The sequence below is a fragment of the Caloenas nicobarica genome, chromosome 9 (genome assembly GCF_036013445.1).
Source record: "Caloenas nicobarica isolate bCalNic1 chromosome 9, bCalNic1.hap1, whole genome shotgun sequence".
NCBI lineage: Eukaryota > Metazoa > Chordata > Aves > Columbiformes > Columbidae > Caloenas > Caloenas nicobarica.
Genome location: NC_088253.1, coordinates 7,351,951 through 7,377,191, shown reverse-complemented (window position 1 = coordinate 7,377,191; position 25,241 = coordinate 7,351,951). Strand labels below are relative to the sequence as shown.

At 40.8% G+C, this 25,241-nt stretch overlaps 1 protein-coding gene across 1 annotated transcript in view; it reads right to left on the bottom strand.

The window, feature by feature from the left end:
• Positions 1–18,377: 18,377 nt before the first annotated feature.
• Positions 18,378–25,241, bottom strand: part of LPCAT2 (lysophosphatidylcholine acyltransferase 2) — a 30,955-nt gene continuing 24,091 nt past the window's right edge. Inside the window, exons 12-14 of the mRNA XM_065640761.1 lie at positions 22,095–22,193; positions 20,226–20,367; positions 18,378–19,950 (exon numbers count right to left, since the gene is read on the bottom strand). Coding sequence (XP_065496833.1) covers positions 19,703–19,950; positions 20,226–20,367; positions 22,095–22,193 — 489 coding nt within the window. The 3' untranslated portion in view covers positions 18,378–19,702. The remainder of the gene's footprint in view (positions 19,951–20,225; positions 20,368–22,094; positions 22,194–25,241) is intronic.

The window sequence follows — 25,241 nt, the reverse complement described above, 5'->3', positions numbered from 1 at the left end:
CCCGGTGGGGTGCAGGTTGAATGGTAGAGCTGGACACCACTAATACTGCTACACCAGGACTGATGGATGCCTGGCTTTTTCTTTCCTGGAAATTGTGGGGCTGGTAGGATTCAGTTATTAGCTGGAAGTATTTGCAGGACGTTGACAACTTGCTGCTGTTCCGAATGGGACTTGGGTCTTTTATGTGTAAAATGAGGAAAGAATTATCTGGCAGAACAACAGTGATTGGTGCCAAAAGTTGGTAAATACAGCTGCAGAAAGGGGTTTTCAGGGGCTCTCCGTGTTACAGCTGTGAGCAGTAACTGCAAGTTCAGTGTCTGCTCAGGGAGTAAAATTTGAGCACAAAAAGCCGAAACTTGCTTCCCCTCCCCGATGTTAAATAGCTTCCCTTTCGCCTGGCATCAGCACGATCAGCGCGAATAGGTCAGATTGCAGAGGATTGTCAGTGGTGTTACAGCCTACTGTTCTTATTCGCTCTGCTAGGATCGATAATACAGTATTGTAATATATGAAGGGGTGCTAGTCAGAGTTGGCAAGGAATACCAGGTTCCTCTGCAAACTTGGAATGTGAAAAAGGATCCCAACCCAGAGTTAAAGCTTGCATATCAGCATCTTCTCCTGCTCTCTTTAGGCCACAGACTACAAATATACTAGTAAGACAGCTATTGACAATTCGTAGATTTTCTGCCTTCACAGACAGCTCTTGATTCAAGCTCCAAGATCCAAGTCGTGACTTATTAATAGATCCTAAAGCCCTCGTCTGGGTGAAGTGTTTGAGCAGTGGCTATGCTGTTTCAGAGCAATTGCATGCTTAGAACATGCAGCTCATAAGTTGTCTTTCAGTTACTCTGTGGCTTCCTGCCCTCATCTTCTCCAAATATACCACATAAACCCATTTTCTCTATTCTTTTTGACACCTCATGCCATACATGCTGCAGGTACTTCCCCTGTGTACAGTCGTTCCGTAGTGCCCTGTAAACACTCACTGTTCTCTCGTGCAGAACAATGCACGATTTTACACTCATGCACAGCTACATCGCTGTCCCCTCCTTGTACCACCCATCAGTCCCAGCCACCAAATGCATCAAATACAAACTCGCAGTGCCCCCAAATATGCCCACGCTCCCCTGCGCTTCAGGGAGCCTGCACGCCCACTCTCCCATAGCAAATAAAGGACAAGCTCTGTTCTGGGCATAAGGAGAGCCTCTGCTCCCAGCTGCAGAGCCCTGCAGACTCACCAGGTAGCACTGGGGATGTCTCTGTCCCATTCCCTGGTACCTATGGGGAGGGGGAGGATGACCGAAGGGGGATTCCTCCTTCTTGCTTCCACCACTCTGGGACTGCAGTCTCTCTGGGAGCTAAAGCTGTAGCCTAGCCAGTAAGGAGCTTTTTAAACCTGGTTCTTCTCTCTCCACGTGACTATTACTGCCTTAATAATCTGCACAGACTTCCTACGCTAGACAACAGCACTCCCATATTGCTTCTGGAAAAATAAGGCCTTGCTAAGGAACGCCCTTTTCCCCACAAGGTCTCAATTAGCTGAGCCTGATCATGATGTCTATGGTGGGAGGAATCTAGAAAGCCCCCGCTTATTTCCTAAGAGAATTAAGTCACCATGCATATATATATATATATATATGCCTTTAGTTCTTGCATGGAAAGTGTGCACAATCTGGTTAATGTAATCTCTGCTGCACCCTCAAGGTAAGAAAGTCCTCAATTGGATTTTATAAAAAAGTTGCTTAATCTTGACTCTGTCTGGATCTTGTTATGCCTAATGGAGCCTGACAGCGGGTAGAGTTGAAGTCAGAAAAGGGAATATTGTATTTAGAAATCTCAATGGAGCCAGGCAAGATGGCAGGCTGTTAGTGATATTCCACTGTCGATTGGGAAACAGGCTGTAATTTACTTTAGAAAATAGGTGTTGCTAGGTTAGTCATCAATTATTCAAATTCTTGTCTGTCATTCTCTTTGCAATGTATAGGAGAATATACTGTATGCTGTAACAGTAAACTGGGATTGTCACTCCCATGTGTTAGTGTCTATTAAGAAAAAACCACCCCAATGAATAACTATTTAGTGTGTGCTTCCAGATCTCCATTTGCTGCTGGCGTGAAGACGTACTGTGCTTGTTGGCAGCAGGGTTTGAATTCTCCGCCTTCGGCAGCACAGCCCTCTGCCACTGATATTACCCAACTACAGGAGCTGGCTACTGTCCTTCTGTGAACTAGCTTTTGAGAAGGGCTGTATCAAACAGTGTTGGAACAGTATGTTGGAACTCATTTACAGTTGGTGTGTCTGAAAGAGTCTTCCTTCATGTTATGTCTGATATACTTGAGGAAAGAACTTGGCAGTTGAGCCAAACAAAACAGTGACTCAGAGGGGATATGACTGCTTTATAAATAAATTGAGGTAACTGTCACTGAGAAAAAAACACACCACCACCACCATTTAAACCAAAGGACCAGAAGAATAATGATAAACTTAGCTGGAAAATGAGGAGTTCTAACTATCAAAGCGGTGAATACAGTGGGAACTAAAGGCCTGGGTTTTAGGATATTGTTTTACGAGCAGGCTTGTATGCCAAAGTTGCTTGTGAGAGCTGGGATTTGGACTTGAAGACCCAGGACATCACGTTTTTATTATAATCCAATATATAATGAAAAGAATGAAAAGGGGCAGGGGATATACACACCAGCTATTTAATTTCATATCCTTGTACATCCACAGAAACTCCAAGTTCATTCCGGCCTTGGGGCTTACCGGCACTGAAAGACTAACCATTTTTCAAATGAAGTACATAAACTCAATGAAGTTAGGTTTGGTTATTCCATGATAAAAGAAGCTCAAGGAATAGCCAGTTGCTGTAGGAGCTAGGAACAAAATAGACAACAGCCTTCTCACTGAATCAATGTTAAAACAATTTCCCAGTGACAGGAACATGGCAGTGGCGGGGGTGCCCATCTTTCTAGGTTAGCAGGTAAAGGACACCACGCTGCAGACTGTATCAGACACCTTTGGATGACAGTAGGTACATCACTTCCAGCCTCTTGGACCATTACAAGTGGGTTGGGCAGGTTTGCTTCATAGTATCTCTGAAATCATACTGCCATTCCAAAAGTAGTGTTTCTTTAGTATTTAAAAGCTTGGTGGTGTATTGTTAGCAGGCTGTTGTCATAGTATGTCTTTCCTAGAGCCAAAGAAATGCGTCTCTTTCACTGGGAGGGCCCATTGGGGTTGGTCCAGCCCTGCATTTTGACAGTCATTGTCATGCTACAAACTGTCTTCAGACTGCGAATGAATATTAGAAAATCACTCCACAATGTTTTGATATTCCATTTATACAAGAATGCCAAGTTGTAGGGGAAGACAAGGCCCATCCCTGTTTCTTATGATAATAGCATTTGTATCTTTCTTACTAAGTTGCTCGAGATGTCACAAATACACGTCTCCCAAGCTCATTTTACCTGGAATGTGCTACCCCTCGTATCAGGTGACCTTCTTCAAGGGAACCATCTGTGTTACCCAAGCAAGCTATCCTGTGGCATCTTTATTGTCTTGTCATATATAAAATATTTGTGTGTGTAGAGAGGATGATGTGGAAGTCTAGGAGGCTTATCCTTCATCATTTCAACACTGCTCCCTCTCTATAGGCACACCCTCTTTACCTCACTTCGGCTTCTTCCTAGCTTACTAGCACTTATTATCTGTTAAAGATTATAAATATACTTTGGAACATTTCACACCAGAAATGGTGAAGTTTCAGCTTCAACAATATTCTTTCTCGCTGTTTAGAATCACTAGCTCTTGCTGCTACTTTAACATCAGGTTTATTCTATCTCAGAGGTAGTTGTATGAGAGCAAATTGCAAAGCTAGGTGTAAGGGGCATGAAACTGTGAGCAATCCCAATTTAATTCTGACTGTGCGTGAGGTACACTCTGTCCTCCTCCCTTTGGCTTGTGGGAGAGAGAATCCAGGTGCAGGCCCCAGAAGGGAGCAAGGGCACACACCGACCTGGTCCCTACTTGGTACAGTCAGAGAACCAGAACACTTGGGTCTACTGTCATCCATCCTCTTGGTTCATCATGTCACGTGTCCATGTAATCTTTGTCTTCTCTAGTTGGAATAAACATTTCCTGAAAAAAATGGCCTAGATTTCAGATGAAGTCTTACCAATATTTAGTGAAACGATAATAATTCCCGGGATTAACAACCAAGACTTCAATGCAAAGGCGGTCTCGCTTGCCTTTTCCACACCTGTATTAAATGTTTGTTCACAGACAGGTTATAAACACCTAAGTCTTTCTGCTTTTTCATTTCCAGATGGTGATCCTGTAGTTTACAGAACAAATTATTGCTTCTCTAATCTTTAAAGACCAGGTTTAACATCTTTTCTGTTCTCTTCCATGCTATTTCTGTTACTCTAGGGTTCCTTTTCTTTTCCTGTGTGAGTCCCATTCTTCACTGATTTAATATTGCCTGCCAACTTCATCATCTCCAAATTTCATTAGCCAGCACAAACTTTTGGGTGCATATTATTAACGCAAATATTTAATAAACTCATTCCTAATAACAGATCATTCAGGATGGGTAATTTCACTCCAAGCCTGTAATTATCCTTCCAGCACATCATAGTATTATATCCTCTTTAGTCAGTTCCTTTCCTGTCTTAACAATTCTATTTATCTCCATCTCCTCTGCTCAGACTAACAATTACAAGTGTCATTGTAGCAACTGCTTTTGTGAAGTCGTGATAGATTAATATCTACCACATTTTCCTTGCTTTTATAAAAGGCAGTTATCAGAACAAAGTACCAGAGTAATCTGGCTTCCACTGGGAAGCTCCTTTTCAATGTAGCAGTCTTCTGTGCTTATATGCCTATGGGAAGAATTAGTGGAAAGTGTTTTAACTTGGGAACTCCGTGTGGTCACAGGATTATATGCATCTCCCTAAATCAAGGCTTTCGTAAGATACTTCATCATTTCTGTTTTCTGCAGACCCTGAACAAGGCACCAAATGTCCAAAGGTAGACTGAGGAATGACCCAAAATACAAGACATGAAAACTCATTGAATTTCAGATGATTCTAAGATCCGATTTTTTTTACTGCACTGCTGATGGCGAGGTGCTGGATATTATTTTCCTCCTGTTGAAAAGACTAAACAAAAAACCTGAAGCAATCTGTCCTTGCTTGCTGGGAGGACCTGTCCTTTCTCTTGGTGCCAGTGTCTTGCTGATATCTCTGCTTGTACAGCAAGTAAAATATGTTCAGTTGTGCAGGCTGCAAAAAAAGACTGAGAATGAACACTGATATCTTGCTTAATTAGAAATAGGCCCCTTAACACGTGGGCTTCTGATCTTAAGTTTACTGTGTACTACACTGATTATTGACCATATTCAAAGCTGACCTTTATGTAGCCTCATCACCTATATCTGAAGACACAATAGGGCTGATTCTTCTTCCGAATGTAAAACGGCTTCATTTCACTGATTACACTGAAACCCAAACAGTGAGAACATCAACATTTTTCACTGTTGGTGTTTTCTGCTAGGCTTAATATTAACATTTGAGACCAAATTATTTCCTTTGGTGTAGAAACAGAGCTCCCTTTGTGGCCAGTGAGAATGGTATGCACAGATCTGGAGAGGAGATGTGAAAGCCTCACTTATCTAAATTCTGATTGTCATTTTTGGCTTTTCTAAGAGTACTCGTAAACGAATGTAACTCAAAACCATTGTCTTTTCCACAAGGGAAGGCACACAACGAGCAGCTCACACTACTGTTGCCCAAGGCTTACACTGCAGTTATATTTAAATCAGAGTTCTGTTGTGCTGGATGCTGAACATGCATAAGCACAGAAAAAAAAGTCAGATTCAGCTTATCTGTCTAGAAGCAATTAGCTTTCCATTGCTGGTAGCTGGAGAGAAAGGACCACCGTGTCTGTCAGTGGTCCTAAGGCAACTGATTTCCTTAAGCTTTCGATATTGTAATTCCATCTCTTTAAGACAGAAGGAGGAAAAAAAACCCCAGTAGCTAATTGAAGATAGTCTCCTACAAAACACTGAACAAGACCAGTTCTTTATTTCTTTTAAAAACAAAGTGAATCTGTAAAAATATAAACATTCAAATGGATCCAAGTCCCATCACGGGTATTAGTTGAAGAGCCAAAAATAATTTCTCCTCAAAGTTTAAGACCCTTTGTGGATGTTTTGCCTTATGTAAGTTTACACATTCATCTTAAAGGTGTTTTCATGTGGTCACATCATGTATAGGTTTGAATGAGTTTTACTTATTTTACTGTCCAAAGCCTTTGCAGTTCTACAGCGACAAGTCTGTGTAAATATTTGAAGTTGTGAACTGTTTTAGTACTTGGGAACCTCCAGCTGCCCTCAGTTGTAGCATTTGTCCAAGTGCAGCACCAAGTAGCAAATTAGTTTCCCAGCTAACATTGACTAGTTTGGACAGTTAAAAGTAAATTGATTTTGTTGAGCTGATTGTTTTAAAATTAAGCCTCCAAGCACGGAAAGAATCAGCAATGCTCGAGGAGACTCAGCCTCTCTTCAAAGTTATGACAAGTCAGGCACTTGGCAGTTTTTACAATGACCTATATTTTAATATGGGCTATTGGATTATTTCTAAAGAGGCTTCTTAGCCATAAAAGAATTATGCTCATTGGCTGGGCTGTGGCAAAAATACAATTGAATTAAGGATTGAAATAATTTAGGATCCAGCTGGACAAGCTGTCCCTGCGGCTGAGCAGTAACAGATGTATTAAGCATTGGAAATTGCACAGAAAAAAAGGTATAATTGATCTAAGGTAACCTCACTACTTTGTATTAAATAAATCAATGCTGATAAGCTGAAAGGTTAGAAGCAAGAAGCTGAATTGAAGGAAGGTGGAGCTGGGAAAAAACACGTCTAGGTAAAAGAAGTTAACTTTTAGGTCCTAAATGTGGTAGGGACTGCGGACACTCGAGCTCTGTAAGTACACAGGCTACGAGTTTCGACATCGGCAGGAGCAATGGGGAGTGTTGGGGAAGAGCGGAGGAGAGAATATCAAACTGCACATCCTTGCAGAAGGCACACATTTTCTGAGGAAAAGAAATCATAATTAGCCATCTCTATGTACATTTGTGCAGCTAAAATAATTTGTCGCTGAGAACCATAAGTGGCCACAGTCCTCACTGTCTCACACACATACGTACCTGTCTGTACCAGGGAAGGCTGCGCTGTGACAACCACGTTACACAGAGCAGCTGATGTTTTAGGAGGGCAGTGTGTGCGTGTGGACAAAATTTACACAGTGACAGCAACTTCACATGAACTCGTGTATGTATTTAATGTAGATGGGTAGTAGAAGGCAGGATTTCCCTGTGGTTACTCACTTAACTTCTGATGCCTTTTCTGCATTTTCAGACTAAGCAGAAATGGTTTCGTAGACATTAACCTTGTTTTGCAAAGAATGAAAAGGTATGGAAAAGATACTTGCATTATTGCTTTGAGTGCACTTAAGAGTGAGCATACACTTCCATGACTACTGAAACTGAGAGAGGCACACACCGGGCAGAGGCAGCGTTGCCCCGGGGAGGGTGCAGCAGCGAGTTCTGCTGCCGTGTGTCCCGCAGGGCGGATCAAGGTGCCGGGATGGGGCCGCGTTTGTCCAGGTCGGGGTTCCTGAGGACGTGTCTGGAGAGGAAAACCGCAGCGCTGGGGCTGCGCTGCCTGGGCGGCCGTGCAGTTCGGGCGGCGGGGAGTGCGGTGGGAGCACCCGCGGGCAGGCAGGGGCTGCGGCAGTGGGGTGCGGCAATAGGGTGGCAATGGGGTTGGCAATGGGGTTGGCAATGGGGTGCGGGGGGTTCCCCGGGGGGCGGGGCCGGGCGCTCCCGCGCGCCTGCCTTGCCGTACAGCGCCACCTGCCGGCCCCGCGCGGGGCGCACAGCAGCGGGGTGTCCGCTCTGCTGAGCCCCGAACCCCGGGGAGGCCCTTGAGGGGAAACTTGGGCTTTGGCTTCCGTGCCTGTTCTCGTACTCCTGGCAAATACTGACGGCCTCTAAGTAGTCTAGAGCTCAGCGGGTACCTACAGAAATTAAAGACACCTGCTTTGAAAGTAAGGAAGAGACAAACTTCCTTCATGATGCAGCAAATATGCTGATTTAAAGCACATATTTGAGACTCGTGAACGTCAATGTTGAAAAGCCAGTCCTGGCTGCAAAGTCAAGCAAAGTTTAGGAAATGTCAAGGTAGTGTTTTAGTTAAGATTTTTCCGTGGCATAAGCGAACGGTAGAGCTGATGTTGGAGCGTGGCGGTGCCTCTGCCATCCCCTGCCCGCCAGCCCTCGCGCACACCAGACATCTGCGCGCTCTGCCACTTCCAGGAACTGAAACTTTTGTCACCTACTAATCCCATGTGGATTTCCTAAAGCCAACAGCAAATTTGGCCTGATTGCTTCTTGTCCTGAGCAGACATGAATCTTTGACGTAAAAGGAAGGGAAATGAAAATGCCGATTTTGAAGTTAGATGTAGATTTGAAGAACTGGTTGTTTCTTTGTTAATTTCTTACCCTCGTTCTTTTTTCTCTCTTCGGAGTTGATCTCAGTGAAACCTGGTTTCCAGTCCCTGCTCTTGGGTCTCTGTAGCCCCTACGGGGAGAAGGAGAAAACGGGTCAGAGCTGCAGGGGCAGCAGCAGGACACGGTCTTACTGGAACGAGTACGAGGCCAGGAACAGCAGTGCTGGAAGCTTCGTGCTGTGCTTCTGTGGTATAATAACACAGCTCTGATGGCACACTAATTCAGTTTTTTTACTTTTAGGAACCACTAAGGCAGTATTGATGCTTCCTTAACTGTGCCAGTTCATTATCATACAATGTAATTATCCGATTCTGGTATATAGTTTGTAGGAGCTGTTTTCTGGGGCCTGTTTCTTGGCAGATATACCTGATAATTCAGCTTCCAGAAATGTACATTGAAAGGTCATATTGCTGTGCTGAATAAATGATTACTTGTATTTTGGTGGGATCTGGGACCCTGTTACGATATGGTCTGTGAAATATCTAATATAAGGCCAGTCCAAGCCCTAAAGAATCCAAGTTTTCTTAAAGCAAACAGAAAAAAAAAACCCAAACCCAAGCAAACAACAAAAAACCTACCAAAAAAAACCCACAAAAAAACCCAAACAACCCAAAACCAAACAAGAAATAACAACCAACCAACCAAAACCACCAAAAAACCCCAAACAGATAAGAATATGTAATACACTCAAGTCAAAATCCTAAACTTTTTGAAGGAATTTGGATGTAAATTGGAAGTTGGCAGCTCTGGAGGCTTTATAATGAAAAATACCAAATAGAACCCTGGTAGGAGCTTTACCATGTCATTGCTGACATTAACGTTAGGCTGCATCACTGGGATTGACAGAGGCTTTCTGCCTTCTTGTTTAATAATGTATTTCCTCTTAGAGGAAAACTGTGGTGGTAAAACTCAGCAAAGCCATTAATGTGTTTCATAAACAAATTCATTTTCTTCTTCAAACATTGCTTCATTCAAGAGCAATACATTCAAAATTCCTTTTAGCGCTGGATCTTTAATTGGTTCCTTTTGCAGGAACGAAGCAGCCATGCTTTTAATCTCCCTTGAAGTTTGCTGAATTTGTTAAAATCTACCGCGTTGTCTCCTGTTGGGAATGCATCCTTTACTGAACTGCAGAGAGGGAATGACCTTGATAACATACATGATGTATGACTTAATTTGGAGTTTATTAGGAAAAACCCACATGTTCGATTTTTAATGGTGAGCATTTGCCTGTAATATGTAAAAAAATCACCCTTAATGTGTCTCTGGAGGGATGCAGTTAAGTTTCAGGGTTGTTTAATGATTTTTAAAACAAACAAATGAGAAAGACCTGTTCCTAGAGTGAGGAGACCTCATTTCATTTGTCTCTGAGAGCGCCTCAGCTGCTCTGCTTCTCCCAGCAGCTTATTTAGTAAGGCCCAAGGAAGGGGTAAGATGGCACTTCCATTTGTTTGACATTCAGCATAGCTTTTGTTGCATTTCTTGATTTATTTTTTTGCTTTTCACATACTACTGTGATGTTCAGATGCGATTTGAATACAGTTATTTTTACTGAGACTATATAGTCTCTTTGCCTCCAGTTAGTAAGTGTAGTTATTTGAGATGTAAACGTGTCTGTGTTACTTCCAGTGTTTAATGTTATGTACAGAGAATAGTCAGAAATGGAGCGGGTGAAGGTAAAGGAGAAGCAATACAATCTAAATGATTTTGTGGCTTAAGACTGTGAGCACTCACTAAATCTGAGAGGAATGAGCACCCGTTTGTGAAGTGTTTCAGCAACCAAAAGAACTCAGTTCTGTTTATTATATTCTGTAGAAACAGCTGAAATTCAGATTGCTAGTTGCCAGATATTCATTGAAACAGTTATGCAACAAAAGTTACCTTGATTTTAGAATTAATATTGCCTGGAAAAGCATTAATATTTCCTGGAAGGCTGCGGTTTAGGTTAGCAGTTTGTCCTCCCTCTCTTTTTGAGATGGTTTGGAATTTTTGTAAATTACTTTTCTCCAGTCAGGGAGCAGAGGACACAGCATATGATTGCAACTGTAAAGCAGCGGTGGTCAGGCTAAAGCTGTGGAAGAAAGTCTGTGGTGTAACCCAGGGCTGAGTGTGTTCAATTAAAACTATTCATTAAATGCTCTCTCATGATAATAAGAGATTCAGGGAGAATCAGCACTGGCTTTTGAACCATTTATCCATTAATGAGATTCCAAATTTGTGGTGAGTATGGTCATGGACGTTGACTAGTTATAGGAGAAGCTTGTACGTAAGAAGAGGCCAGAGCAAAATATGGCACCGTGGCAACGTTCCGTCACCCAGCCCTGAATAATGAAAGAAATGAGGAGAAGTTGCCTTTGTTGGAGAAGAGCCTCCGCAGCCGGGCCTGCCCTGTGCGCCCGCGCCGAGCTCGGTACCAGTAACCAAGTCATGTACAGGAGATGAGCTGCCTCCTGCAGAAACGAGGCTTTCAGCAAAGAAAATGCACAGGGTTTGTTGTGCTGGGTGACAAACACCTTCTGTTATCCCCACAGCACTGTTGACTGACGGTTACTTGGCGTTTGGCAGGAGCAGATACCTGTAAGCCAAAGGGCTGTGTCCTGCCCTGGCTCCGCTGCTGGTTGCAGGTGCCTCATGACCAGGACGAGCGTGGTTGTTCTGCCAGCGCCGTGCACGCTGCCTGGCGCCTCCTCAGGCTTTGTTTGCACCAGGAAAGCCGTGGGGCAGGACTGCCCTGTGCTTTTTTACCAGTCCTGTGCTGAGGTCCTCCAGGCAGCTTATTTTTCACAATCGAAATGGAGTTAACAGGGGTTTTCTTCTCTTGTGTCACACCCTCTTTGTGCCCTGTGCTTGGTGGGGCTGTGTTTTCTGAAGAAACAAACTGAAAACGTATTTTAGTGATACTTGGACCTCTAAACTATAGCTGGCTTTTGGAACATGGTACTTTAGGCACAGAGGTACCTTTGAGCTTTAAACAAACATGACCTTCTGTCTCTGGGCACTTCCACACAGCATTTATCTAGAGAACAGCGCAAATTTTTACCTATCTGAGATGCTTCCTTTGAAGTAACTGCTTCTGAAGAAATAGAAAAAAGCTCTTGTTTTGTTTGTTGTTATTTTCTTTTAATCATTCCCCACTGTGTGATAAAAATGGGTGCCACTGGTGGGTCACAGGCATCTGTCTAGTGGCAACTTCTAACTCAAAATGAACATTCTTGTTTGATAGCTTATTTCACCACTGAAGACACGAGCTACAGAGTTCTAGTAACTGAGGACTCCGCATCTATGTGTGTTTTATTCCTTAGAGTTTAGGTGACCTGATTGCAATAGCACCGTTTTCAGGAGAGAAGAGATGCTAACCTTATCATCCTGGCTTGATCAGAGTATGCGTCTGAAACAATTGCCAAGGTGCTTTCTTTACTGATGCTTTTAATTAGGAAGCATCACCAAAATAACTTGGGTTCAGTTTTGCTACATCAGTATCATTTATTATGGAGAGCATTGTGAGCTGAAATAAATGTAGATGGCTAACAACTTAATGTCATTATTTTATATTTTCTCAGAAGATGGTGGGATACCCTGATGGGTAGGGCTGATGTAGGATCAGAATAGAATTAGAATATATTTTTCAAATAACAATAGTGTGGGAGTTCCAATACTTTAAAGAAAGGAGTGAAATTCTTAAGATTTATTGCATTTATAGCACAAATCATTTTCAGAGAAACGTCCAGTGATTAGGAATGATTTAGTCTTAATGCATGACCCTGCCTTATGCAGTGATACGGCTGGACACTTCTAAGAGACGTCATTTTACATGACCGGTGTGGTATCTTCCCAAGGGACTGAGGCACATTCTAAGGAGGGAGGGCATTGTCCTCGTCGCATCAACAGTCCTTTCTTGGTACATTGTGACATCCTTTCTGTGGACTGTGTTTGTCACTGTGCTGTATGGGAGATGTGTGCGTAATGAATCCAGTGGAAATAAACAGTGTTTTCCCCCTTATGAATATTTGATCTATGATTTATTTATCCACCCAGACTTGGACTAATAGCATGTCAAATGCTGCCTGTTTGTTTTCCTGTTGACATATTTCCATCAGCACTGTCTTCTGTATTATGGACAGGAAAAATATTAGCAGACTTATAAAACAATGGCTTAACGAGACCAGTTCTTTGATGTAAGCTAGATGGACTCCACTTGGGAAAATAATACGAGATTAGGTGGAGGGGAGGGGGCTTTTGTCTACTGTGAAATTGTTCACATTAGACTGCAAGAAGAGTAAATTGAGACTGACTGACTCCAGCAGAAGGTCAGAACTGACCAGTGCTGCCAGGGCAGAGTTGTCTGTGTACCCTGTGTCACTGTATGGGGACCTGAGATCTCTTTCCTTTGCACTTCGGCATGCATCAAATCATGGGGGAAAGAATCAGGCTTGATATCTCTGAAAATACCTAGTTGACAGCAAGCAAATCAAAGATAGCTGCAGGTAAGAAGTAGAAATACAGGGGAAAAGATGCTGAAAAAGTCTAAATGCACCATCTTGCCATAAATGATCAAATCTGTTTAATCTGTGCTTTTCATGATCTGATGTTGAGTTCACCATCTCGCATCTGGAAAAAAAGTATCAGTGGCCGTGTTAAAGCAAAGAATCTCAAATTTGATTATGAGGTTTGGGACACCATGAGCACCCAGGGGTAATTCAGTTAACGAGGAGTCAGAACCCTTGTATTTCTCTCTCCGCTGTGCTGGTACCCTCCTGTGTAACTTGTGGCAAGCTTTCCTTTTGCCTTGTCTATTTACAAACTGGTAAATATCCAGGAAAGCCAGAAACTCCTATGATGTGCTTTATACAATGCTTTGCTAGCTCTTTCTTCTGTGAGAGCTGTGAAATCCATTGTAATAAAATGGATAATACTGGAAAGTTTTGTCAAACATGTCTCCTGTTACTTGTCACCATATGAAGGGCTGGTTCTCTTTGGTCCACAGCGTATCTTTTCTACTAAAAGAGAAGTTTCCTCTATGTAAAGCATAGGCGTTTGCCTTTAAAATTGGCAATAGCAAAGGTAGAAAGAATGGCTCCTGCTCCTTATTTCAAAGGTTGTTTTACATTTAGTGTAGCTTTGAGTTAGTAATAATTCAAACCTGCATTCAAACTGCATAGGTGAAAATGCTGCCGTTTCGCTCTCCCCAGTGTATATTGACAATACACTTTTCTGCTGACAAGAGGCAGGCTGTCAAAGACATGTAACTGAATAACATTATGGAGGTTGGCATGTTTTCATTCAAAAGACCAGCATACAGAATCTAAACATTTTAAATTATTTCTGCTTTGAATGGCTGCTGTAGTTCATGGCTGGTTATCTCCCATTTCAAAGACTTCCGGCATTGGGGAAAACAGCTTTCCTAAAACCTGCTGGCACTTCTGCTGTGACTCCTTCGAGTCTGCTACACTTTTTCCTGTTCATTTCTTCTTTACATTTTAAGAAAACATTTTGAATTTTCCTGCAATCTTTGATATCAGGAGATATGAGCAGAAGCACAGGCTTTGGTATCTAATTGTGCACTTGGCCTTATCTTTGTCTGCAAGGCTGATGTTTACCTTTGAAAAGGAAATTATTCTTTTTGAACAATTATAGCTTCTGAGCTTTCATCATGTGTCTCTAATTTGTAGTGCTTTGCTCCCAGTGCACTGTCAGATGCTTAGTGAAGTTTTACAAAGATAATGTCCTTAACAAAGGGGAAGTTTTGGGTTGGTTTTGTTTTTAGAAGAAAGCTCTTTTTAACAATAAACTGAGCTGATCAAAATGTTCTTGATAAACTGGTCTTTTAAACTCAGTAAAGATAAAGCTAAGACACTGCAGTAGGTTGGAATGAGCAGTTGTAGGAAGAAAGAAAAGGGAAAGCCGGTTAAGGAGCAGTTCTTTAGAAGTGGATCTAGGGCTTACAGATCAGCAACAGCGGTATGTGAGTGGGCAATGCTGTGTTGTTCCAGAAAAAACAAGCCTTATTCTGGATTTGTATGCAGGAATATTGACTGCAAACTGTATAAGCCTTCTCATCTACTGAGAATGGTAGGGCCGGAGCTGAAGCGCTACCTTCAGAGAACTTAAATGAAAATAAACAGAAGTCTAGGAAGTGCAGCCCATGAGGAAAGAACGGAAGTGGTTTTGCTTTTTGGCTTAAGAAAGGTGGGCTGGGCGATGCAAGAGTGAAACAGGTGTGATGATAAGCTCTGGGTACATGTATGTACAGATATAAATAGTTACCCTGCAGAGAAGTAGAAATGAATTGATTCTCCTTGAGCGAGGTGACTTCAGCTGCAGAAGTATTCAGGTTCTACCAGGAGAAATCGTTAAGCAATGGACTAGACTGTATGGCAAGACTGGGCAGTCATCCTCAGCGGAGGCCTTTAACGACAGGTTTAATCTAATGAATTCTCACTATTGGGTATTCGTGCTAATAACAAATTCATAATGAGACATAAGCTAAGTAAGATTCTCAAAATGCCTCAATCTTGGTAGTGATTCCTAGAAAATACAAATCTCCAGTCTCCTATATAAAACCCGTAACTGGTTTGGATCATTCCTGTTGTAGTACTGTTACACTGCTAAACTGAGTCTCACGCAGCCATTGTATAACCTCAAGAGATAACATGCTCAAGGAGACTTCTAGAAACCAGGGAAACTTGCTTGCTCTTACCTATGCCCAGTTTAGAACAAAGCAACCAGCACGAAGGTGTAGCTTTAAAGATGAGCTGCATGTAGATCTCATTTTAACATGCAAAAGAAGATTTTCAACAGAACGTTTTCTAGATAGTTTAATAAAAACTGATGAAGAAAGTTAATATGATTTCCTTTTATCACATGAAAATGTGTAATAGCATGAAAACATAGAATAATCATGATGCGAGGCTAGAGGAGGGGCATATATTTACTTTCAACCTGTTGTGGCTCGGGGGGGCTTAAAAAAAGACAGCAGTAGGTAGTGCCTAGTGAAGGTAATGAAGTATTTCCTATTATAATATTGTCACGTGTCTCTAATTACTAGTATTATTGCGTGCTTTTAATAAGTACCCAGTATCTGATTGATGCCCAGAGGATTAAGCATACACTTCAGTGCTTAGCAGAGTTGGGTCCTTAAATGACCCTTCTCTATTTCCTTTGTCATGGCACTAAAACCTGCTGCGCTTCTTGAACTTTATCTGAGTAAGTGCTGCATACTGTATTTATATCAGACACATTTTTTTGTTTGCATTTTGGCTTTATGAAATGTCAGAATCAATCTTATACTAATGAAATGTCCAAATTTCATCTCAGCTATGAACATAGCTGCTAATCCTATAAGGTGTTTACTTTCTGCCTCTCTGGCTATGTATAGTAACAGAGAGGCTGCCAACTTAAGCACTGCTGACAAACGTCTCCCTACTGCTAGTCAGTCTAATAAATGTTATTTCATTGAGTAAAGATTTAAAATTAGTTAATTAAATGCCATTAAAATCCCTTGCAACCTTTGACAAGTTTGCTCTTACTGCAGGCCAGTAAAAGTAGGTACCTGAATACAGCATGTGCCTCCTGAATCCCACCCAATTCAGTAATTTTTATGTTTTAATCTTACAATTTCTTTAATCATAGTGGAATGCAGCTTGTGATGGTGGTGGCTGCACAGGTATGCTGCTCCAGGGGATGCATAACCGAGAGGGAAAATGTGAACCAAAGGACACTGATCAGAGTCCAGCCTTCCTAGCAAACCATACAGAGTATATGATCGTTTGTAGTTAGAAACCTCCCAAACCTTTCTTAAAAATCAATCTTAAAATTTTTCCTGTGGCATTCTCAAAGTGAGAGCCATGTAATTCTCAGCCTGAAACCTCAGGCTGTGATCCTCATTGGAGACTGTGGTCAAACAGTTCACAGGCAGACTGTCCAAAGAATGTAGGTGTGTTTATATATGTAATGACATATTTTTATGTTTAGTTTCTGAGCTTCAGGCCCTGATTTTCCACATCCATACATTCTGAGTAGGTCTTGGCACCTATACAAACACCACTAGTACAAATACAGTTGTAACTTCCTTGAAGCAGAAGATCTTTCCCTCAGAAATGGACCTCTGGTGTGGCTAGTGGCGACCCAGTTGATTCACCTTCCTTAAACAAATCGATCAGGACTTACCATATTCATATCTTCCTTGTTCCAGGGTGAACATGGAAGGTCCACTTTTCTAGGTGACCTGCCATGGCCTTTCATGTGTTCAGAAACAGGAGCTTAGCTTTTAAAAAATGTGAATGAGATTTACTCATAGTGTATGTACAAACTTACCAGAAATCATGAAAAACAGCAGCCCACGGGCCTCTGTTCTTGAGAATTAGTTGTTTTCCTCTTTTAATAGACTTGTCCTCATCTGATTCTCACCCTTGTGCAGTTAAGATTGCTGCAGTTTCTATGTGCTTTACAGAGTCTTATTTTGGTATATGTGAAGGATTTATCATAAAATACGTATTACAGCTTGACAGAGGAGTACCAATTAAATAAATGACGTTTCCTATGGTGACATGGGACCCAATATACCTTTCTAGCTCTACCGTGCATGACTCAAAATGATCCTTAAGCACCCCATTGAATTGAGAACTCGTACCTCGGGAAGTCTTAGGCAGAAAGGTGGCATCTCTCAATGCCCAATTGAAAACCATTTTCTGTTTAGTATTTTTAACCTTCTCCTTCTCTTTAGTTCCTGCTCTGCCACTTAATGTAATGCCCATTTATTGCAGGCTGCTTTTAGTTTGGTCCTTTTAAAGGCTCCCTGAGGCACAATGATGCCTAGAAATTAATGTATTCCCTTCCCGCACATCAAGCAGATGTGTGTATATTGAGTTAGTGTCTCTAACGTTTAGCTGATTTCTTTTCAGAGCATAGTTGAATCACTGCTATATACCAAACCCCTTTGTGGCCTTTCCTCCTTAAACTATTGGGATATGTAGATTTATATACACAATATTTTTAGCTTTAATTGCACAGCACTTGCGTGACTTGCAGGTTTTTATAAAATCACTAGTCCTGAACGTGCTGCACTGTTGGGCAGTATAGTGCTACAGTTGTTCAGTGTGGCTGGATTCAACAGGACCACGTGTGAGGCACCCTTGGCATTCTGAGGACTTGAAGTGATTGTCATGTTCAACCACCTATCGTTTTCTTACTGGTTGGAATAGAAGTCGTCTTTGAAAGGGTTACTGCTGGTTGAAAAGCTGAGGATGTTGGTTAACATGCTGGGCAAAAGCATCCTGCTGAGGAATTAACATGTATTCCAGTGAACTGTACAGCCAGATTAGGGTAGCTCCCCCTTCTCCTTCTCTAAAGTGAAAGAAAACGTTCTCCTAATGTTCATGTTACACAAAGCCATGATTGTTAATTCTCAACTGTGGTTGAGGTCACTCATTTTACCTGTAAATAGCAATGCTTTATTTTCAACGTCAGAAGACGTTGGCATCCGTCCCACATACCTGTGAATCTTCTTTGTGTTGTATGCCCTCTTGCTGAGTTAGTCAGCAGAAGTAACTCTTTGGAAGAGTGAGTCCTGTTCTACTTTTCTACTCTTACCATAAGGAAAAGTGCCATCATATTCAGAACTAAAACCACCAGCTTCAGGTTGCATTGTGTTTATCAAGGTAAGACATCATAAGGATGATTTCCTGGAAATCCCCCCAGCCCCTTAAGGTAGACAGAGTACTCTGCCCACTGTACTAAAAAGACTTAGCTCTTCACGTAAAGTCTGTTAAAAATATAGATTTATTTTAAACATGTGAAACATCAGGATAGGCACAATTATAAACACAGAAAGATTAAACATGGCAATGAACTTGCAAACAGACAATGCAAGCAATAACTTAAGAGGCAGAGGTTACCATTTCACATATGAAACCCGCTGAAAATTGGTTACTTTTGGTACTAGACATTCTAGACTTCGCTCATCTTAGTTTTAATTTGAAAATATCCTGCCATTCCACCCCTTCCATTTTTTTATTGATAAGTTACTTGCGTAAATATTTATATATTTTAAATACTGTATAAAGTGCATTCGGATGAAGGACGGAAAAAAGTAAGGCCCAATTTCCAGTGCACTAGAGGGGACAGAGGCAAAACATACTCAAAATCATCAACTAGAAAGAGCTTGGTTTTGAATCAGACTCTAAGAACATATTGAGTAATGGCACAGTAATGCAAACATGGTTTCCAGGAGACAACTTCAGAGTAGATACCAACTGCTAGAACTATGGCTTGACAGCGTTATTTGCCTTCGAAGTTTTGCAGAGCAAGGTCACATTCCTCTGTTGATAATTGCTAGAATAAAAATATGCTGAAGTCTGAAATGTTCCTCCTAATGTGATCCTGAACAGTTGTTACTATAAACAACATTCTGTTTATTTTGAAATAGTTCATTAGTTCTTGGGTCTTGTTGTATGCATTTTCCTGTAGAATGTGAGTTGCTATCTTGGAATTCCAATTAGAGTTTTGTTGTTAGAAGTGCAGCCATTTCCATCTTTAACTAGCCTTTAAGCCTAAAGCTGTTTCTCTTAACATCAGTGCATCAGCATGTCTTGTTGAAAAGCTTAGGCTTTATAGTTCACAAGTAGTTAAGGGAAATCTAAGGACAGCTAAAAGAAAACACCAGCTTCAACTCTCAGCTTCTTCTAACTCATTTGTGTCTCTCAGAAACCTGAGAAAGGCTAAGGGATATTGTAAATTAAAACTCTGGCTTTTTTTCCCCCCTTAAGACACGTTGGGGATGTGGAGGAATTGAGCAGCACCAAAAATTCCACTTGTTTTTCACAAGTGGACTCCTCGGTTTCCTTTCTGAGATGTCACTGCAGAGCCTCTTACTCCTCTTAGCACATCTGTTACTTTCGTGGAAGTATGAACTTGGAAGATGTGAACAACATTCCCAGTACTGGGATACTGACATCAAGGACAGAATAGTTACAGTGGTTTTTCCCTTACACTCAAACAGGAATAACTCCTCCTGATATGAAACTTTTTTCTTTTTTTTAAAATTGTAACTTCCATCTTTTTTTTTATATCAATTGTGCTTATGAATAGCTGGGGAAAAAATCGCGTAGAATTCAAGAGCTGAATTCTTTCTTCTCAGTCATCCTTTTTGTCAGATGTACTTGAGTTATCCTCTTCATTGCCTTCAGGGCAGACTTTATTTCTTGCAACTGGTGGTGTTTTTGAGACTGGGATTGCACTCTTTGTAACTGGACTGGCTTTGGCTTCAAGTGACTCAATGCCATCTTCGTCCAACATACCTGAGTGGTATCTCTGTAGCTCTAGGTATGTAGTAAACAACTTGGCATATACTGGATGCGTGAGTGCATAGTTCTTGAACTCATCTGAAAAATATTTTTAAAAAAATACAGATACTATAGTGCAGCAGCAAAATCAAAGAAAATTTCAGTGCCTGCTCCTTTTCCTGAAGCTGATCCCCAGTTAATTTCATCTGAAGCATCTCAGGAAAGTCACACAAATTATTTACCTCTGTGCTTCAACAGCATTCCCCAGGAACAGGGTATGAGAACCATCAGATAATTTCAGGGAGAAAAAAGGTAGGAAACTCTCACTGTCAATGTGACTATTAGTACTCTTCACTGGAAAGGATGTAACTTACCATAGGACAGCTTCTTAGTTTCATCCGCATCTATTTCTTTAAAGAGCATAGAAACATCAAGCTCGGGCACCCCCAGAGCCGCCTGAATGATATGAGCAAACTCTTCCTCTGTTACAGTGCCATCCTCATCCGCATCAAAGAGCTGGAAAAGACATTACGTGTGGAAATACTTCAGCATCAGTTTGTCTATGAACCTTCTGTGCACATCAGCCACCCACGTTAGGTTTCTAGTATTCAAGAGGTGATCTGCAAACAGTGCCTGGGATTTGAAGAGACTGGCTGCATCTCAGCTACCTTCTCTTGCAAAAGATTTTCTGTATTTTCTCTGGAATAGGACTAAGCAGACACTTAGCAAAGCAATGTACGTGCTGTGGTTGGGATTAGAATATTCTCTAATACGAAAAGTATGTAGTAAACTTGGAACAACAAACAAACCTCACAGCATTAGTGCAATAATAAAATTCAGACAAAACTGACAAAAGCAAAACATAAACAAAGGTTTATGTTAATTATCACCATGAGCTATGTGCAGGGCCTGCTGGATTCAGCCACTGTATACTGGAACATCTTGGGTTTTAGTCTTCATTTTCATTATGGTACATCTGCCATCAGATTAAACGTGCCATAGTTCATGCTCTGATGTAAAATACCTAATTTTTAGTACATGTGATCTGTCATGCACTAAGGAATTATTGTAATTAACAAGGAATTAACTGGAATGCAGGCAGTAGATGTACGCTGATCATCCCGTCCTTCCCAGCAGTGTGACACTAAAGCACCTGCTGTGAATCAGCCCCTGGAGAAATACAATGCAATTCTCAGGTACGTGCAACTTTCCCATTGCGAGGGAAAGTACATTTAGTTGCAGAGAAAACAAGTACCAAAAGGAAAACCATAGTTCCATTTCAGACTGAAACAGGTTTTTACCAGCTGAACAAGTTGTTTCCTGCTGAAACTGGGAATTAAAGCAAATTACTAACTTTAGAATCAGTGCAACCGTTAAGATACTGGAGAGTATAGTCTAAAACACAGAACAATCTGTAGTGATAAAATATCCTTGAAACAGTCAAAGTCACTTCAAACAGCTGTAGCGCTTATCTGTAAAGCAGCCAGTGGATATAATGGGTTGCCATAAAAATTCTGGTACTTCCTGAGCACGCATCACTACAAAAAGTATCCAGTTTAAGATGAGCATGATCCATATCTCAATATATTGTTCAATATGGTTCATAAGAACAGACTAGTGGGTAAAATATCTGAATCTGTGTCAAAGATCTACTAAAAAAAAAGTCACTCAAGCATATTCCTACTCCAGGGATTCACAACCTGGGCACCCTGGTCACATATTGGCTGCCTGTACCTGAGATCTGAAAGGAGCTATTGCTCCTTGCCTGCTTGTACCATCAGGACACCATACTACAAGCCAATAGATGATCTTAGATGCAGTCCAATTTTGGATGTGCCAGTCCCAAACAGCCCTTCTTGATTCCCACCCCTCTTCCTCTTTGTTAACAACAGTGACCCACAAAAGGATATTGCTCCATCTATTGTCTACTTGTGACATTGAAGAATCACAGCAGAAAAAAACCTCAGGCAAAAAAACTGCAAATGCTGCTGAATCATTTTTGGAGTTAGCCTGCCAAGTTACATATTCATTAGTGCCTTCACATGGCTTTTGAAACCCTTTTCTATGAAGCTGATGCCTGCAATTCTCTCCCTCCCCTTCACACGCTAAATGTCAATTGGTTTAAGAGTATTACTCACATTTGCATAACAGATTGAAGCTATAAACTTATGATTTGAAAGCTAACAGATTTACAGTCAGTCTTGATTTGTCAGGTTTATAGATTTACACTAAATGGAACTTACCTTAAATGCCATCTGAATAGTTTCTTCTGTGTTGGCTGGGTTACAAAGAATAGACAAACCAATTACATACTCTCTGAAGTCGATGGTGCCATCTCCATTCTGTAACCAGAATACGTATGGCAGTATAGTTAATATAGCAAATCACTTTAAAAGCTGTTCTATAAATCTACTGCACAACATTCACTAAGCCAGTGTACAACACTAGAGGTATTTGTTCTAACTGCTCACTAAATATATGTAATACTAGGGCTAAAGTAGAAATATGCGTATTTTCAATAGCTAGAATTTGGGTATCGATTTCTATATTATAAACAACCAAACAAGATTTCAAACAACTTATAGGTTGTTCTTTAGTATATGTCCTCTGAGAAGTCTCTAACAAGATTTGGAATAGATGTATTTAAGGCACCTATGAGAATTCATGTAGCACTGACTGAAGTTCAGAGACCAATGCAACATCCTCGAATAAACAGGCCAACAGTGAAGCTGTTGCCTTGAGTTAATTCTTCCTAACAACCTTCAGCAATAAAATATATGCCAGTGAAAGTTCAGCCTGATGATGCAGTAAATCTACATGGTCTCTCTGAAGCCTTTCTTTGAAGCAAATGCATTGCCCTACATGCTATTTTGAAGCCAGTATACTGTCTTACCTTTTAAGCCAGAAATGCAATGAATTCATTGTAACCGCCTCTCTGATAATATCAGTTTTGATCTGAGCAAACATTTTAATGTGTTTACTTCAAAGCTACATCAACAAAACGTTTGAAGCTTGCTTTGATGGGATTCATGATTAATTCTATGTAAGCTGTATTATATTTGCAGATAGAAAAAATGGCAGATAGCCATTGAAATATATGGTTAAGTTAGCAGTGTTCCTGTGACCACACTAACAAGTTTCTTTAGGCTTTTGGGAAACATCTGGTCTGGGGAAGAACCTGCATATAAGCATGAGATGAAGTGACATGGAATAGTTAATGAAAGCATAGTAGAAGTGACTAGCAGCTCATAGTTTGGAACATTCACAATAATGGCATTCACCAGAAACATTTTAAAAGCAAACAGAAGAGTAAAACCGAGTTCCTTTTGTGGATAATGTGTTGTGCATTTCAAGAAAAAGATTTTTGAAAAAGTGCACTCCCTAAGTCTGAGGACAGCACAAAACCTTTCCAGCCTAGAGAGAGAGAGGGCTGGTCTCCTGGGTACATGTGCAGTGAACGGCCAGACCGAAATTCTAGTTTGGGCTTTCCTACCAACTCCTAATGCCCACTTGAACATATCGACTGTAACTTTTCTGGTTTTGGCTTTCTGCTGCTGAATAATGGAATATGAGCTTGCCAGTGGAGAAATGCTCAGGCTGTTCTGTAGAGCACATTGAAAGTCCTGGATTCTAGGAAATAGGGATTTCTGTTACTGAATTTAGGCCTAAAGACAGTCCTTGTTTAACAAAATATATGTGATAATGAGTTCAGTACTAACATTTCTTTATCAAGCTATCTGTCAGCATTTAAGACTGCTAAAATACAATTTTCTTTAGCTTTCAAAACCAATTCAGGACTGGTTTGCATGGACAACTGTTGTTTTCTTTATACTGATAGTCTAACCAATCTTTTTTGAAGACTTGCAACCTTTGAACATCTTGTACTTTAAATGCCTGTGAATTTTAAGGAAACTTTTAGCAAAAATATGAATAGTCTCTAAGTTACTTACATGTGTGTAAGGCATATAACTTTTGACATTTTTAATTACTAGAAAAGGACAATGTTTTCTTATAAGCGCTATTTTATTTACAAATCTGTGCTCTCACTGCGCTGCAGAGTTTGACTTTATTTTGGCTACATCATAGTTCTCATAACAATAATAGATCTCACTTTAAAAATGCATCATTATAAACCTAAACTCCTTAAACAACTGAAGCAAGAGTGTAGATAATCATTGTTCAGAGTTCCATGGCATATTATTTTTGGACAGTTTTATAGAATGTATTCTTAGCAAAGGATTGTTTGATGCCATTAGAATATTTTTTTTAAATGTATTTTTAAAGTTAAGAATAAGTATCACAGGAAAAGAATTGGGAAGTAAACATCAAATAAGATAGGCTCATTAAAAAAAACAACTTCTGAAATCTTTTAACACAGCTTTGGCTGTACATGGTAATATTACTTTCATTAAAGTGCTAAAACCCAGTACTCAAATCCAAGTGCAATCTGACACAGAGAACTCCAGCCATCTGAATAGGAAATAAACTTACTATACTTGCAAGATCATGTTCTGACTAGCTGTGCTAAACCCTGGGATGCTGGCAGTCTTCCAAATGCTCTGGCATCTTGATGAAGGGTTGTTGCTTGGAAAAAGAGATGGGAGTTAAACTGAAAATGCAGGAAAACCTTCAGTGCTCCTGTAGCACCGCTGCAAGCAAGCACTTGCTATAGGCTTTCTGTGCAGATCTAGCTGTGTTTGCAGCCTGTGCACCCAAAAATATTTTAAGGAAGCAATATATGAACTGAGCTTGTATAGCAAATAGCAAAGTAGAACATCAATATTTACCTATTTGTATTTGTTACACAAAATAACCAAAACATAGTGTAACATCAACAACCCTTGTTTTCTTTAAGGTAACTGTTTTTCTGCTACTGTTTTCACTATAGCATGCTATGGTAACTAGGGTGGTGTTGTTTTATATGATATAGTAAATCTTACACTCAGGGAAACAAGAAAGTTTGCATGGTATTGAACAGTCTTCATTTAGAGTTGCACAAGGAGACAGGGCTAAATAATCTGACTTATACAGTTGGCAAAGCTCTCTGCAAGACAGACGCAGTCAATAAAGTTTGAAGTACTATGCCCCAAAACCTTCTTCTCACTGTGTAAGGTAACAGGAAAAATTAAGTGTGTGTGTGCGGGCACTAGTCATTTCTGTTCTGCCTACTGAAGTAAACTCTGAGTCACAGGGCTACCACAGAGAAGCCACAACTGGACCATTGGAGGAGGAACTGCGAATGCACCTCTCTTGTTCATATCCTGGCTCATCATCTGAGAGGCTATTTCTGTAACTCCAAAATTTTCACCGCCTGTTGCTACATTCAAATTCGAACTAGTCAGAAAGGGAAATTCTGCAACAAGCCTGATAGGATGGTGCTCACCTACAAG